Raw genomic sequence first — 14,450 nt, 5'->3', positions numbered from 1 at the left:
TGGGCAGAGCAGAGCAGAGCAGATTTCAGCAAAGCAGAGCAGAGCAGAGCAGATTGAAGCAGAGCAAAGCATAGCTGGGCAGAGCGGAGCAGATTTTATTATTATTATTATTATTATTATTATTATCATTACTATTATTATTATTATTATTATTATTACTATTATTATTATTATTATTATTATTATTACTACTATTATTACTATTATTATAATCACTAAATTTTATTATTAAAAATTAATTATTATTAATATTATTAATATTATTAAACATTAATTATATTATTATTAATATATTATTATTTAATATTAATTATATTATTATTAATATTATTATTATCAAATATTAATTATTATTATTATTATTAAATATTAATTATATTATCATTATTAAATATTAATTATATACTTCCTCCGTTTTCTTTTACTTGCAACACACCTTTTAAGCACGCAGTTTTAGGAGATGATTAGTGAGGGTAAACGAGCAATTTTTTCAATATAATTTTTACACGAAAATTAGAATAGAGTTAAGTATCATTTGTAAAAATTATAATGAAAAATTTGTCCATTTACATTACATAAACCAGAGCTCAAAACACATGCCACAAGGCTGTGTTGCAAGTAAAAGAAAACGGAGGAAGTATTATTATTAATAAATATTAATTATTTATTTATTATTATTAAATATTAATTATTATTATCATTAAGTATTAATTATTTATTATTATTTTTATTAAATATACATTATTATTGTTATAATAATTCAATATTAAGTATTAATTTTAAGCAGAGCAGGGCAGAGCAGAGCAGAGCAGATTGAAGCAGAGCAAAGCAGAGCAGAGCAAATTTCAGCAGAGCAGAGCAAAGCAGAGCAGATTTCAGCAGAGTAAAGCAGAGCAAAGCAGCTCTAAAGAACGGGGCCTAAGGGTTGATAATTTCATTTACGTAATTTAAATTATTATCTCTTATATACCTTGGTTGGATAAGATTGTTAAGGAGATTTGTTCCCGGAATATGATACAGTTTGTACACGCTCACACAATCTCTCTTCTTCTGAGAAAAAGGGATAGATCAAGTGGTTAGAGTTCCTCTCTCGGTTCCAAGTAATCCTAGGATCGATTATCATCATTCGTCCTTTAATAGCTAAAATAAAATAACATGGACTCTTAAAAAACATACAATTTTAAAATGAAAGAACGTGACAAATAATAACATATACTCAGTAGTCAATTAGGGAATATGTTATTAATTTGACCAAGCGCACCATCACTCTATGTGTATTATACTTGGGTCGGAGTCAATAAAGTCGAGTCAAGTCTATTTTTAATTTAACTTCTGCTAAATTATTATGTCCAAACACATCGAAAAATTGAATTTATTTGTTTTTTTCCTTTTCTTTTCAAGTCGATTTCGAGTCAACCCGACACCTCTAAACTCTAAATTGGTCACTCGGGTCATCGGGTACATCAATTTGCAATAGGAGAAAAAAAAAACCTTTTATTTGACAAGGAAAAAAACCAAATCAATGCACCCTTTCGTTTTCTTGTTGTAGCTTAGCTTATCTGCTCTAATAGACTAATTTTTTTTTGTTAAAAAGCTTTACTTAACAGCCAACAATGGCGTCAACCATCACCAACTTTCATCCATTCTCTCACTTCTCTGAAACTGATCTTTGTTTCCCTTTCAATCCCACTAAACCCAATTTCACAAGAACCTCATTCATTACTTCCCCACTTTCATTTCCTGCAATTATCAACCATGCTCATAATCAAAATAACCCTCCTTTTACTTCTTCTAAACCCAAGCTTAAAAAGACAGGTCAATTTTCAGAAATTTAAGTTTACTTTCTTCAATTTTAATCTCAATTGAAGAAATGGGCATTTCTTCTTTTTTGAATTTTTCTTCTAAATGGTTGGTTTTCAGGTGTTCTTGATTCTCGAATGAAAACCCAGAAGCTAAATTTGCAGGTTTCACCCCATAGAGCTGGTATATTCATTTATTAATCTAATTCATCTTTCAAAATTTGCTGTTACTTTTTTTTGGGGAGTTGACATAATTTTGATTATCCTGCATTTATATAATGTGGGGTGGAAAAGTTTATGATTCTTTTGTGGTTTGATTTAATCCATAAGAAGGTTTGAAGTGTGTTTCAGTATTAAATCATAGTTCAATTTTTGTAGAGTGTTATAATATTTTTTATTTCAATATATACCTGGTTACTTTTAATTTTACCCCTGTACTGTATTGCAATCTGTTGGGATTCTAAGCTTAAATCATAGTTTGCACTCTCATTAAGCTTGGGCTGAAGGCTGAGCCTTTTGCTTAAAAAGGTTTGCCCGTCTTTGCGAGTTCTTCTGGATTGTCTTCTGATTTGTGTAAATTACCAACTTACTATTAAAAATTATAGAGGTTGAAATTAATGGTATTCTAGTGATTATATTGAAAGGCATTTTTGTGCCAATGTAATTGGTGTTGATGTCGTTCTTAACTATCCTAATGCTCATATATTGAACACAATAGGTGATGCAAGTGATGTTGGTCATAGGGAAGATTGTTTGGATTTTTAAGTCTCTTTTGGTTTTATTTTGTGTGTAAATTCAGTGGCTGCTGTGAGGTTGATGCGGATTGAGTTTGGTGGTGCTTTCGCTGATCTTCTAAATGAGAGAGGCAAGGGTTCAGGGAACAACGAGATGGAATATGTTGAAAGGACTCTTGGATTTCGCACCAGAGACCTTGAAGAAAGAGATCTCAGATTGGTATTCTACTCTATTCTCCATCTTCCTAAACATCAAAGTTCATATCCTATCTTTTGCTATCTCATTAATGGCAGAAGTTGAGTCTTAGGGGGCACTTGGAATGGGGGTAATAAAAGTCAAACTAGGTAAATTATATTTGATTCGAGGTATTATTGTAGGGAGACAAGGTGTTTATGAATGAATTAAGGTTGTAGTGACATAAGGAAAAGAAAGGGGAGGAGGAATCATTACCCTCAAAATGAGGGTAATAGGTTACTCACCCTTTCCCCTAGTGTAACCTATTACCCCCAAAATAAGGGTCATAGTTCCCTTTCTTCACCTATCACCACAGTACCACACCATCACTATATAAATCTTCTTACAATCACATCATCACTAGCTCCCCCTCTCCTATGTTTACTTTAAGTTTGCTTGGTTTGACTTTTATTACCCCTTAATTTAATACTCCCAATCCAAGCGCCTTAAAGCTACTTTAGAGGTCAGACCCTCTAAGGCAATTGCGAAATTTTAAGTGCATACATATCCTGAATATAGTTGAGATGCTGCGTATTTCTTTTTGCTCTTGTGTGACTTGAGCTTGATGCAACTTAGCAAACAAGAGCAAATGTATAGGAATAATCTCATGCAAGGAATCAATAATAGGGGAAGGGTATGTTAGTCATAGCCTATTAGTAGTAGCTTGGGGAATAAGTTAGAGTTTGTTATGAGAGTTTTTCTATATATAGGCCTCATTAGGAGGAATAGTCATCATGTTGACTATTGTTGAGAAGTTTGTTATTGGAAAGTACCTTCCTCTTGAAAGAAGGCTTGTATTGTTAAACTCTCTATTTGATAATACTACTATCATTCCTTTGGCTGCCATTATTCTATCTCTTCTAGCTTGTTTACTTACTAATTGTATAATAAGCCATTTTCTTCTGTTTGTTTTGCCATTACTAGTGCTGGAAGCCATGCTAATGCCTAGAAAATGGTATTAGAGAGAGGTTAAGATCATTATATGTTGTCATCAATGTCTGTGATAAGCTCGAGTTTATGAAATCGGTGCAAGTTGTAAATGGGTAAATTGACCATTTAAAGACAAATTAGATAGTTCCACCCACCCAAATGGACTCTCGGAGGATATTAGTGTCAATGGTAAACATCTCGACAATTTTTATTTTCGAGCCAAAAAAACTAAAAAATTGCCATAATTGAAGGCTATTATCCACGCTTTTTGAGCAATTTAAGAGGTTTCAAGACCCGGTGTTGAAAAGCCTTGAGATAGTAGGGGATACATCCCGATATAATATAATGTCGTTTGGAACCATAAATGATCATTACATGATGTCATAAATGTCTATGGTAGGCTTGAATTTATGAAATCGGTGCAAGTTGTAAACAGGTATATTCACCATTTAAAGGCAAAATAGATGGTTCCACCTACCCAATTAGACTCCTAGAGGTTAGGGTCCATGTTAAACATCTCGAAAATTTTTATTTTCGGGCAAAAAAAAGTCAAAATTTTCCAAAATTAAAGACTACAATGCACGCTTTTTGAGCAAATTTGGAGGTTTTGAGACCCGGTGTCGAAAAGCCTTGAAATTGTAGGGGATACATCGCGGGATCATATAATGTCGTTTGGAACCATATAAGATCATAATATGTTGTCATAAATATCTATGGTAGGCTTGAATTTATGAAATATGTGCAAGTTGTAAATGAGTAAATTGACCTTATAAAGACAAATTAGATGGTTCCACCCATGCAATCGGACTCTCGGAGGATATTAGGGTCCATGATAATCATTTCGGCAATTTTTTATTTCTAACCAAAAAAGTCAAAAATTGCCAAAATAGAAAGCTATTATACACGTTTTTTTGAGCAATTTTGGAGGTTTCAAGACCCGCTGTCGAAAAGGATTGAGGTAGAAGGGGATACATCTCGGGATCATATAATGTCGTTTGAAACCATATACGATTATTATATGTTGTCAGAAATGTTTGTGTGGTAAGCTTGAGTTTATGAAATCGATGTAACCTATAAACGGGTAAATTGACCATTTTTAGACAAAATCGATGGTTCTACCCACCCAATTGGACTCCCGGAGGGTATTAGGGTCCATGTTAAACATCTCGACAATTTTCATTTTCTAGCCAAAATAAGTAAAAAATTGCCAAAACTGAAGGTTATTAAACACGTTTTTTGAGCAATTTTGGAGGTTTCGAGAACCGGTGTCTAAAAGACATGAGATAATAGGAGATATACCCGGGATCATATAATGCTGTTTGGATCCATATATGATCATTATATGTTGTCATAGATGTCTGTGGTAGGCTTAAATTTATGAAATCGGTGGAAGTTGTAAACAGGTAAATTGACCTTATAAAGACAATTTAGATGGTTCCACCCACGCAATTGGACTCTCGGAGGATATAAGGGTCCATGATAATCATTTTGGCAATTTTTATTTCGGACCAAAAAAAGTCAAAATTGCCAAAATTGAAGGCTAACATACACGGTTTTTGAGCAATTTTGGAGGTTTCGTGACCCGGTGTCGAAAAGGAATTAGATAGAAGGGGATACACCTCGGGATCATATAATGCCGTTTGGAACCATATATGATCATCATATGTTTTCAGAAATGTCTGTGGTAAGCTTGAGTTTATGAAATCGATGTAAATTGTAAATGGGTAAATTGACCATTTTAAAACAAAATAAATGGTTTTACCCGCCCAATTGGACTCCCGGAGGGTATTAGGATCCATGTTAAACATCTCGACCATTTTTTTAAGGCAAAAAAAAAGTCAAAAATTGCCAAAATTGAAGGCTATTATACAATCTTTTTGAGCAATTTTGGAGGTTTTGAGACCTGGAGTCGAAATAACCGGAGATAGTAGGGGTTATATCCCCTGATCATATTAATGCGGTTTGGATCCATATATGATCATTATATGTTGTCATAAATGTCTGTGGTAAGCTTAAGTGTAGTTTATGAAATCGATGCAAGTTGTTAACGGGTAAATTGACCTTATAAAGACAAATTAGATGGTTACACCCACGCAATTGGACTCTCGGAGGATATTAGGGTCAATGATAATCATTTAAGCAATTTTTTATTTCGGACCAAAAAAGGTCAATAATTGCCAAAAAAAGAAGGCTATTATACACATTTTTTGAGCAATTATTGAGGTTTTGAGACCCGGTGTTGAAAAGGATTGAGATAGAAAGGGATACATCTCGCGATCATATAATGCCGTTTGGAACCATATATGATCGTTATATGTTGTCATAAATGTCTGTGGTAAGCCTGAGTTTATGAAATCGATGTAAATTGTAAACGGGTAAATTGACCATTTTAAGACAATAGATTGTTCTACCCACCCAATTGGACTCCTAGAGGTTATTAGGGTCCATGTTAAACATCTCGACAATATCTATGTTCTGGCCAATAAAGTCAAAAATTGCCAAAATTAAAGGCTGTTATACACGTTTTTTAGCAATTTTGGAGGTTTCGAGACCCGGAGTCGAAAAGGATTGAGATAGAAGGGGATACATCTCAGGATCATATAATACCGTTTGGAACCATATATGATCATTATATGTTGTCAGAAATGTCTGTGGTAAGCTTGAGTTTATGAAATCGATGTAAATTATAAACGGGTAAATTGACCATTTTAAGACAAAATAGATGGTTTTACCCACACAATTGGACTCTAGGAGGGTTATTAGGGTCCATGTTAAACATCTCGACAATTTTTATTTTCAGGCTAAAAAAAGTCAAAAATTGCCAAAATTGAAGGCTATTATACACGATTTTTAAGCAATTTTGGAGGTTTCGAGACCCGGGTTCGAAATGACTAGAGATAGTAGGGGATACATCCCTAGATTATATTATGCTATTAGGACCATATATGATCATTATATGTGGTCATAAATGTCTGTGGTAGGTTTGAGTTTATGAAATTAGTGTAAGTTGTCAAAAGATAAATTAACCATTTAAAGGCAAAATAGATGGTTCCACCCACCCAATTAGACTGCCGGAGGGTATTAGGGTCCATGTTAAATATCTCTACCACTTTTATTTTCAGGCCAAAATAAGTTGAAAATTTCCAAAATTGAAAGCTATTATACACGCTTTTTAATCAATTTTGGAGGTTTCGAGAACCGGTGTCTAAAAGGCATGAGATAATAGGAATATATCTTGGGATCATATAATGCTATTTGGATCCATATATGATCATTATATGTTGTCATAAATGTCTGTGGTAGACTTAAGTTAATGAAATCGATGCAAGTTGTAAACGGGTAAATTGAACTTATAAAAACAAATTAGATGGTTCCACCCATGCAATTGGACTATCGGAGAATATTAGGGTCCATGATAATCATTTCGTCAATTTTTTATTTCGGACAAAAAAAAAGTCAAAAATTGCCAAAATTGAAGGCTATTATACACATTTTTTGAGCAATTTTGGAAGTTTCGAGACCCGGTGTCGAAAAGGAATGAGATAGAAGGGGATACATCTCGGGATCATATAATGTCGTTTGGAACTATATATGATCATTATATGTTGTCACAAATGTCTGTGGTAAGCTTGAGTTTATGAAATCGATGTAAATTGTAAATGGGTAAATTGACCATTTTAAGACAAAATAGATGGTTCCACCCACCTAATTTGACTCACGGAGGGTATTAGGGTCCATGTTAAACATCTCGACAATATTTATTTTTTGGCCAAAATAAGTAAAAAATTGCCAAAATTAAAGGCTATTATACACGTTTTTTTGAGCAATTTTGGAGGTTTCGAGACTTGGTGTCGAAAAGGATTGAGATAGAAGGGGATACATCTTGGGATCATATAATGCTGCTTGGAACCATATATGATCATTATATGTTGTTAGAAATGTCTGTGGTAAGCTTGATTTTATGAAATCGATGTAAGTTGTAAACGGGTAAATTGACCATTTTAAGACAAAATAGATGGTTTTACCCACCCAATTGGACTCCCTGAGGGTATTAGGGTCCATGTTAAACATCTTGACAATTTTTATTTTCAAGCAAAATAAAGTAAAAAATTGCCAAAATTAAAGGTTATTACACGGTTTTTGAGCAATTTTGGAGGTTTCGAGACCCGGAGTCGAAAGGACTGGAGATAGTAGGGGATATATCCCGGGATCATATTAATGCCGTTTGGATCCATATATGATCATTATATGTTGTCATAAATGTCTGAGGTAGGCTTAAGTTTATGAAATCGGTGCAAGTTGTAAACGGGTAAATTGACCTTATAAAGACAAATTAGATGGTTCCACCCATGCAATTTGACACTCGGAGGATATTAGGATCCATGATAATCATCTCGACAATTTTTTATTTCGGACAAAAAAAAGTCAAAAAGTGCCAAAATTAAAGGCTATAATACACGTTTGAGCAATTTTGGAGGTTTCGAGACCCGATGTCGAAAGGATTGAGATAGAAGGGGATACATCTCGGGATCATATAATGCCGTTTGGAAAGTGCAAGTTGTAAACAGGTACATTGACCATTTAAAGGCAAAATAGATGGTTCCACTTACCCTATTGGACTCCCAGTGGGTATTAGGATCCGTGTTAAACATCTCGAAAATTTTTATTCTCGGGCCAAAAAAGTCAAAAATTTCCAAAATTGAAGACATGCTAATGCTAACGCCAGTTACTCTCATTGTTTGGAGGCACCTTTATGGAGGCCTCCTCCATTGGTGGACACCCCTCCACAAGTAATATGGTGGGAATGTTTGTTCTTTCATATGCAGAATATATGTATCTTCATGATGTTTATTCTTTGGTGGTGAGTAAAGAAAGTATAGGACCTTTTGTTGTGAGTCCTGGGCTCATAATGAGTCCTTCTGAATACTGTGGTATTCGTACAAGCGTTCACAAAAATTTAGGTTGATGATGTGGCACTGAAAAAGTGGTTCTAGGACTAAAATGAGTTCCTTTAGTGAACATGTTCTAACCAACTTTCCATCCAGGGTTTGTAGATACTTATTCTAAATAAATCTAAATAAAGTTGAGGTGCTCCTACATGATTTTTTTTGCACTTTAACTTATATGCCAGTTATGCACCATGAATGGCTTTTGCCTTTTTGGACTCAATCAAGCTCCTTCTGTTGGAGGTGCTCCAACTTTAACCCTTCCCAACCTAGATTTGTATTTTCTGTCTAAACGTCAGATACAGCTACTAGCTCTCTTTGTACCTCAAGCCTGATTGATAAACCTAAGAACTAAAGGAGTGTGCAGGAAACTTATTGTATTGTTCTATAGAAGTGCATTATTGCTTCTAAATGTTTATCTTGATATTCAGGTTACTGACATTGTTGGCGGTGCAATTCGCTGGAGAAAATATCTGGACTATTTGATTCTTTCGTTGTGTCATGATGAAGGCTCTTTTAGGAGCATGGAACCTCTGCTGCTACAGGTATATCACTCAAAAATGCTTCTGCTAAGGCTTTTTTTCCCCTCTAGAAATCAGTGAGGAAAGTATCACTTTTGAGCTAAAGATATAAAACTTGGTTAATTTGGTAAGTAAATATCCAAATGCCTTATTGTTTCAATGGCTGATATCTGGTTTATTAAGGTGTAGTTGTTATACTGTAATGTAACTAATTTTGGATAGCTTTGTCCTTAAAAAGTGATAATTATATATTCATTGTAGAATTCTATGAGACGTATACTAACTTATTTTTGTTTCTAGATCCTTAGGATTGGATTTTATGAGATTCTTAAACGGGAGATGCCTCCATATGCTGTTGTTGACGAGGTTAGTTTTTACTCATCTTTGCTACATGAGTTATGTCTCGTAGATATAGTTTATACTTGTTATGGAGTTAATATGGAGTACACATGATTTCATACTGCTGTAATTTGCTATAATTCTCTTTGTTATTGTTTCCTTCTAGCTTGCATTTGCATGTAAATATTGCTATATTTATGTTCATTTGATGCCTGCTAATAGCCTAATACCTAGCAGGGTGAATGGTGATTTGCAGTGGCTATATTTGCAGTGACTTGAGCACACTTATACTATTGTATGCAACTGAAGTGGGTTGCATTATTTTATGATCCGAATTCAATATTTCTTGAGATTTTAGAGGCTTATTTTATTTGTTCTTTAGGTTCAGGCACGTGTTCTTACCACTGGGTTTTAATGCAGAATGTGAATCTTGCCAAGTTTGCACTTAGACCAGGTGCAGGAAACATGGTGAATGGGATCCTCCGAAAACTAGTTTCTCTTAAGGTTCAAAGCTTTCTTGATTTCAAATCAATCTTTGCAATTTAATGAGATTGGGGTGGCAAACCAGTAAAAAGCCTCCATTCTTTTCTGGGAGTGAATGTTTATAATTAAGTTGTTCATCCTTGATATATTTTAAAACATTAAGTTTTTTCTCTTTACAGGATAAAGATTCCCTTCCTGTACCTAAATTGGATGGTAATGACCGCGCACAAGCACGTGCCCTTGCTACTACTCATTCCCATCCAGTGGTGAGTTCGTAATGATTATATTAAAACAGCAGCTGAAACTTTTTATGCTTGTGTACTTGTGAATATGGGGCAATATTCATGGTAGTCTTTTATTATGCTTTCCCTTCTCACCTCCTCCCCTCCCCCCACCACCACATAAAAAAAAAGCAGCATGAAACCAGTTGTGAGTGTGATAGTTGTATATGTTGACCTGGAAGCGGTGCTATGCTTTCAGGGTATTACAACAATTGTATGTTAATGCTGACTAGTCTCCCTTTTCCTCATAACCCCTCATCCCCCACCAGTGGATGGTAAGACGGTGGACCAAGTACCTTGGACAAGAAGCAGCTATCAAATTAATGATATGGAATAACACTGATCCAAGTTTCAGCTTGCGGTTGGCATTTTATTATCCTCCTAGTCATGATTTCCTTAAGGCTTTGTTGTGATACTAATCCCGCTATTTACTTGTTTCTGCATCTGTTTTTCTTGGTGCAAGGGCCAATATTGCAAAAGGATTAACTCGAGAAGACCTTGTTATGAAGCTTAATGTGCTGAAGGTTAATGACTCTTCCCTTTTATATACTGGACATCCTATTTCAATTCTATGCACTTCATAATACTTTGTCTTTAGGTACCACATGAACCTTCCTTGCACTTGGATGATTTTGTGCGCATCAGAAGAGGGATGCAGGTGCTGTCTTGTGACTCTTCTCATAATAACTTATGTTTATTGTGAAATGTTTAATATCTTAGGACCAATTTTATATCCTGATTTGTTTCTCATATCTCAGAGTGTGATACAAAATGGATTCCTAAAAGAAGGTTTATGCTCAGTTCAGGACGAGAGTGCAGGTCAGTATATTTCAAATTATTTTTATTGCTTCATAAACAATGCCTTCTAGATCTTATAGTAATTTGATATGCTGACACTGAAAACATTCACTATTCAGTTCATACTGTGCACATCTCGTCGTTTCATACTTTAATTTTATTTTCCCTGGAATCTTGGATCAAGACCATCGTATCTGATGCTATTGTTCTCATATTGATAGATAATTCATCCTATTCTCTACTTCTTTAAAAGAATATAAAGGAAGACAAGATGTCTGAAAAATATATGACCTTATCATCTCACACAATCGTTAAGCGTAATACTATAATACATCTTTGCTTTGCTGCAGGTCTAGCTGTTTCTGTTCTGGATCCACAGCCTGATGATTGCATTATTGATTGTTGTGCTGCTCCTGGGGGGAAGACACTCTTCATGGCATCTCGCTTGAATGGCCGAGGTATATCATGAGCAAGTAGGCATTTTTCTTTAGCAACAGTTTAATTACTGATGATGCTGGTTTTGGATTCTAAATCTCTAGCTTTTCAGGTATGATATCAGCAATTGACATAAATAAAGGTCGTCTACGGATTCTTGAAGAAACAGCCAAGTTGCAGTCAGTTGATAGTGTGATCAATTGCATCCATGCTGATCTTCGCTCCTTTGCAGTAAGTCATTGTAATGTGCGATACCAGCTTTGCTGTCTCCCTCTTGTTTCCTATCGAAAATACTTGAGCAATTTTTTCTATTTGCATCAGGACAGCAACAAATTGAAGTTTGATAAAGTTCTGCTAGATGCTCCATGTTCTGGCCTTGGTGTACTTTCTAAAGTAAGTGGTACTGCTTTTCTTCCATTCAAAACTATTTTTGAGATATCAAATCGTTGATCTATTTTACTTTATTTTCTGTCGGTAGAGGCCGGATTTGCGTTGGAATAGAAAGCTGGAGGATATGGAAGAGCTAAAGTCATTGCAGGATGAGCTGTTGGATGCTGCCTGCAAGTGAGATCAAAATTAACTCTGCCTCTGAAAGTGCATATAATTGACTTTTCTCTAATAGGCCATGCTTGGATTGGGGGTAATAGATTAAGGGGGTAATAAAAGTCAAAATAGGGTAAACATGGTGATTAGAGGTATTATTTTAGGGAGAAAAGGTGTTAATGAACAACATAAGAAAGAGAGGTGGAAATCATTACCCCCAAAATGAGGGTAATAGTTACCCACCCTCCCCTAGTGTAACTATTACCCCCAAAATGAGGGTAATAGTTCCCCTTTCTTCACCTATCACTTCACTACCACTACATAAATCTCCTTACAATCACACCATCACTATCTCCACCTCCCATGTATATACTTTCATTTTGCTAAGTTTGACTTTTATTAACCCCAATCCAAGCATGGCCTAAATGGCTCTTTTTCCTTATTGTGGACTCATAATATTCCGTTTTTTCCTTTTGTCGGTCTGGTTTAACATCCACAGGCTAGTCAAACCAGACGGTGTGCTTGTGTACAGTACCTGCTCCATTGATCCTGAAGAAAATGAAGACAGGGTATCTGCATTTCTTGTTAGACATCCGGTAGGAGCTGTTTTTCTTCAATCAATCAATCAATCAATCAATCAAAGCCTTAATCCCAAAAGTGGGGTCAGCTAGGAGCTGTTTTACTTATTAGCTGTAAATTAGTATTGTCCGTTTATATAATTGTTGGCTGGATGAAACTTTTCTCCGTCTCTATGTTAATTTGTTATTTGCTGGGTGACAGGAATTCCAAATAGACCCTGTTCACAGATATGTTCCATCTGACTTTTCAACTGAACAAGGATTCTTTCGCTCGTGTCCAGTGAAGCATTCAATGGATGGTGCATTTGCTGCACGTCTAATTCAATCACAGTAAGCATGGGAGAAGCCATCTGATGTGGCAGCTCCAGAGACTGACTAATGAAAAATATTAAGGAAAACCAGCTGATGAGGTAGTCTTGAAGGCATGTCACACTTTCAAAATCTTATGTGCAATTTTTTTCATTTCTAAGCAGTCTCTTGCTATTTATCTTCAATCAGTTTACTTGAAAGTTATTCTTTTGCATCTAATATGCAACCTTTTCTCTTTTAATTGTTAACTTTGAGCAGTAGGATTTAATGATGAATTTTTTACTGATAAGTTAGCTGGTGTGCCAATTGCTTTGTCCTTTTTGATTCAGGATGATGTCAAATACTTGTCACAGAACGAGTTAAACAAGCAGCACACCCTGGTAGGCCTGAAGATTTTGCAGGCTGTTGGTCCTGATTTGAAGGTCAGGCCACAGAGACAGGAATATTGAACAGCAATTGTAACCTTGTCACATATATGGGTGTCTCGTGTCAACAATCCAAGACCTTGCTGAACAACCACCAATGGGGAATATAGGTGTTAATTTGGTACGAGTAGCATGAAATTGCATGAGATTGGGAGAGAGACAAATAGAGGGGAGGGGTGGGGTGGTGGTGGTGGTGTTGGTGTACTGTTAGTTAGATTGGGCTCCCATTTAGCTGCACCACTCATTGTGTATATATAACACCTAATTTGTCAAACTCATTGTGTATATAACACGAATGGTTGGTTATGCATTAGAAAGCGCTCAACATTCATTCATGTAGCATTGTAGCGTAATTCTTCATCAATTTTTGAAGATTTCTGCTGTTTTATTGGAATTTCTGAATTCTGACAAGTGACATCTGACCCTGATGGTAAAAGCTCCCCTTCCCACTACAAACTTCTCATAATCTTATAGTGCATGGAACTATGAAGTATTTGACAGGTGCACCGCTTTCATGGCTTCTCCCATTATTATCTGGTATAGGTATTCTTATTCCTCCCATGATCACCTCCTCGGGAAGAATCCATAGCGTTTATCATTAGGAGGAGCTTGGCATTGCTATGAATCTGCATTCGCTCCATGACCACACTTGTATCAAATAAGTTTATGCATCGATTGAAGTCTCAATTAATTGTCGATGTCTGATCAGTTACTGTATGTTCCCCTTGAGGATGACTCATAAATGATCTTGAACTACTGATGAAGACATTTACACAGATATCATATATGGAATAATTATAGTGTAGCAGAACAAAATCCTGAATTGAACTAATAATGAACTGTATTACAAATTGTTTGAAAACTACTTTTCATACATAAAACTATCCAATAATTATCATTAATCCAATAATCGCTTAAAAAAAAAAAACAAAATATCATCTAAACTTTAACATAATCATTCCACACTATACAATATCCCGTATTGTAAATTTAATCTAAATTTATAATTTACATCATAAGAACGTATAGTTACAATTAGAGCTGACATAAAGTTGTATCGTGTTGCGTTGTGCACATGTTTAATCTCGTGTCAA

General features: G+C 35.2%; 1 protein-coding gene across 2 annotated transcripts; it reads left to right on the top strand.

The window, feature by feature from the left end:
* The first annotated feature begins 1,535 nt into the window (after positions 1 to 1,535).
* LOC145604734 (uncharacterized) lies at positions 1,536 to 13,767 on the top strand. 2 transcript variants are annotated; one of them, XM_081660663.1, is made up of 18 exons: positions 1,536 to 1,815; positions 1,921 to 1,983; positions 2,599 to 2,753; positions 9,076 to 9,189; positions 9,466 to 9,531; positions 9,925 to 10,008; positions 10,167 to 10,253; positions 10,538 to 10,629; positions 10,732 to 10,792; positions 10,867 to 10,926; positions 11,027 to 11,087; positions 11,417 to 11,524; positions 11,614 to 11,732; positions 11,823 to 11,894; positions 11,980 to 12,065; positions 12,544 to 12,640; positions 12,825 to 13,032; positions 13,261 to 13,767. In XM_081660663.1, exons 1-17 carry the CDS (start codon positions 1,614 to 1,616, stop codon positions 12,954 to 12,956), a joined length of 1,659 nt encoding a protein of 552 aa, XP_081516789.1. In that variant the 5' UTR covers positions 1,536 to 1,613; the 3' UTR covers positions 12,957 to 13,032; positions 13,261 to 13,767. The 2 variants fall into 2 exon arrangements, with proteins under 2 accessions (XP_081516789.1, XP_081516788.1); XM_081660662.1 differs by having other exon boundaries at positions 12,825 to 13,044.
* Positions 13,768 to 14,450: the final 683 nt, after the last annotated feature.

This window comes from Chenopodium album, chromosome 22, assembly GCF_948465745.1.
Source record: "Chenopodium album chromosome 22, dcCheAlbu1.1, whole genome shotgun sequence".
In the NCBI taxonomy this organism is placed as follows: Eukaryota; Viridiplantae; Streptophyta; class Magnoliopsida; order Caryophyllales; family Amaranthaceae; genus Chenopodium; species Chenopodium album.
The sequence above is the reverse complement of the archived record's forward strand: the minus strand, read 5'-3'. Positions and strand labels throughout refer to the sequence as shown.

Bases quoted from the DNA above. Each gene is read 5' to 3' on its own strand.
- LOC145604734 (XM_081660663.1), top strand. From the start codon at position 1,614: ATGGCGTCAACCATCACCAACTTTCATCCATTCTCTCACTTCTCTGAA. The intron at 10,793-10,866 runs GTTAATGACTCT...CTTTGTCTTTAG, and splicing joins TGAAGCTTAATGTGCTGAAG to GTACCACATGAACCTTCCTT. The intron at 11,088-11,416 runs GTCAGTATATTT...GCTTTGCTGCAG, and splicing joins AGTTCAGGACGAGAGTGCAG to GTCTAGCTGTTTCTGTTCTG.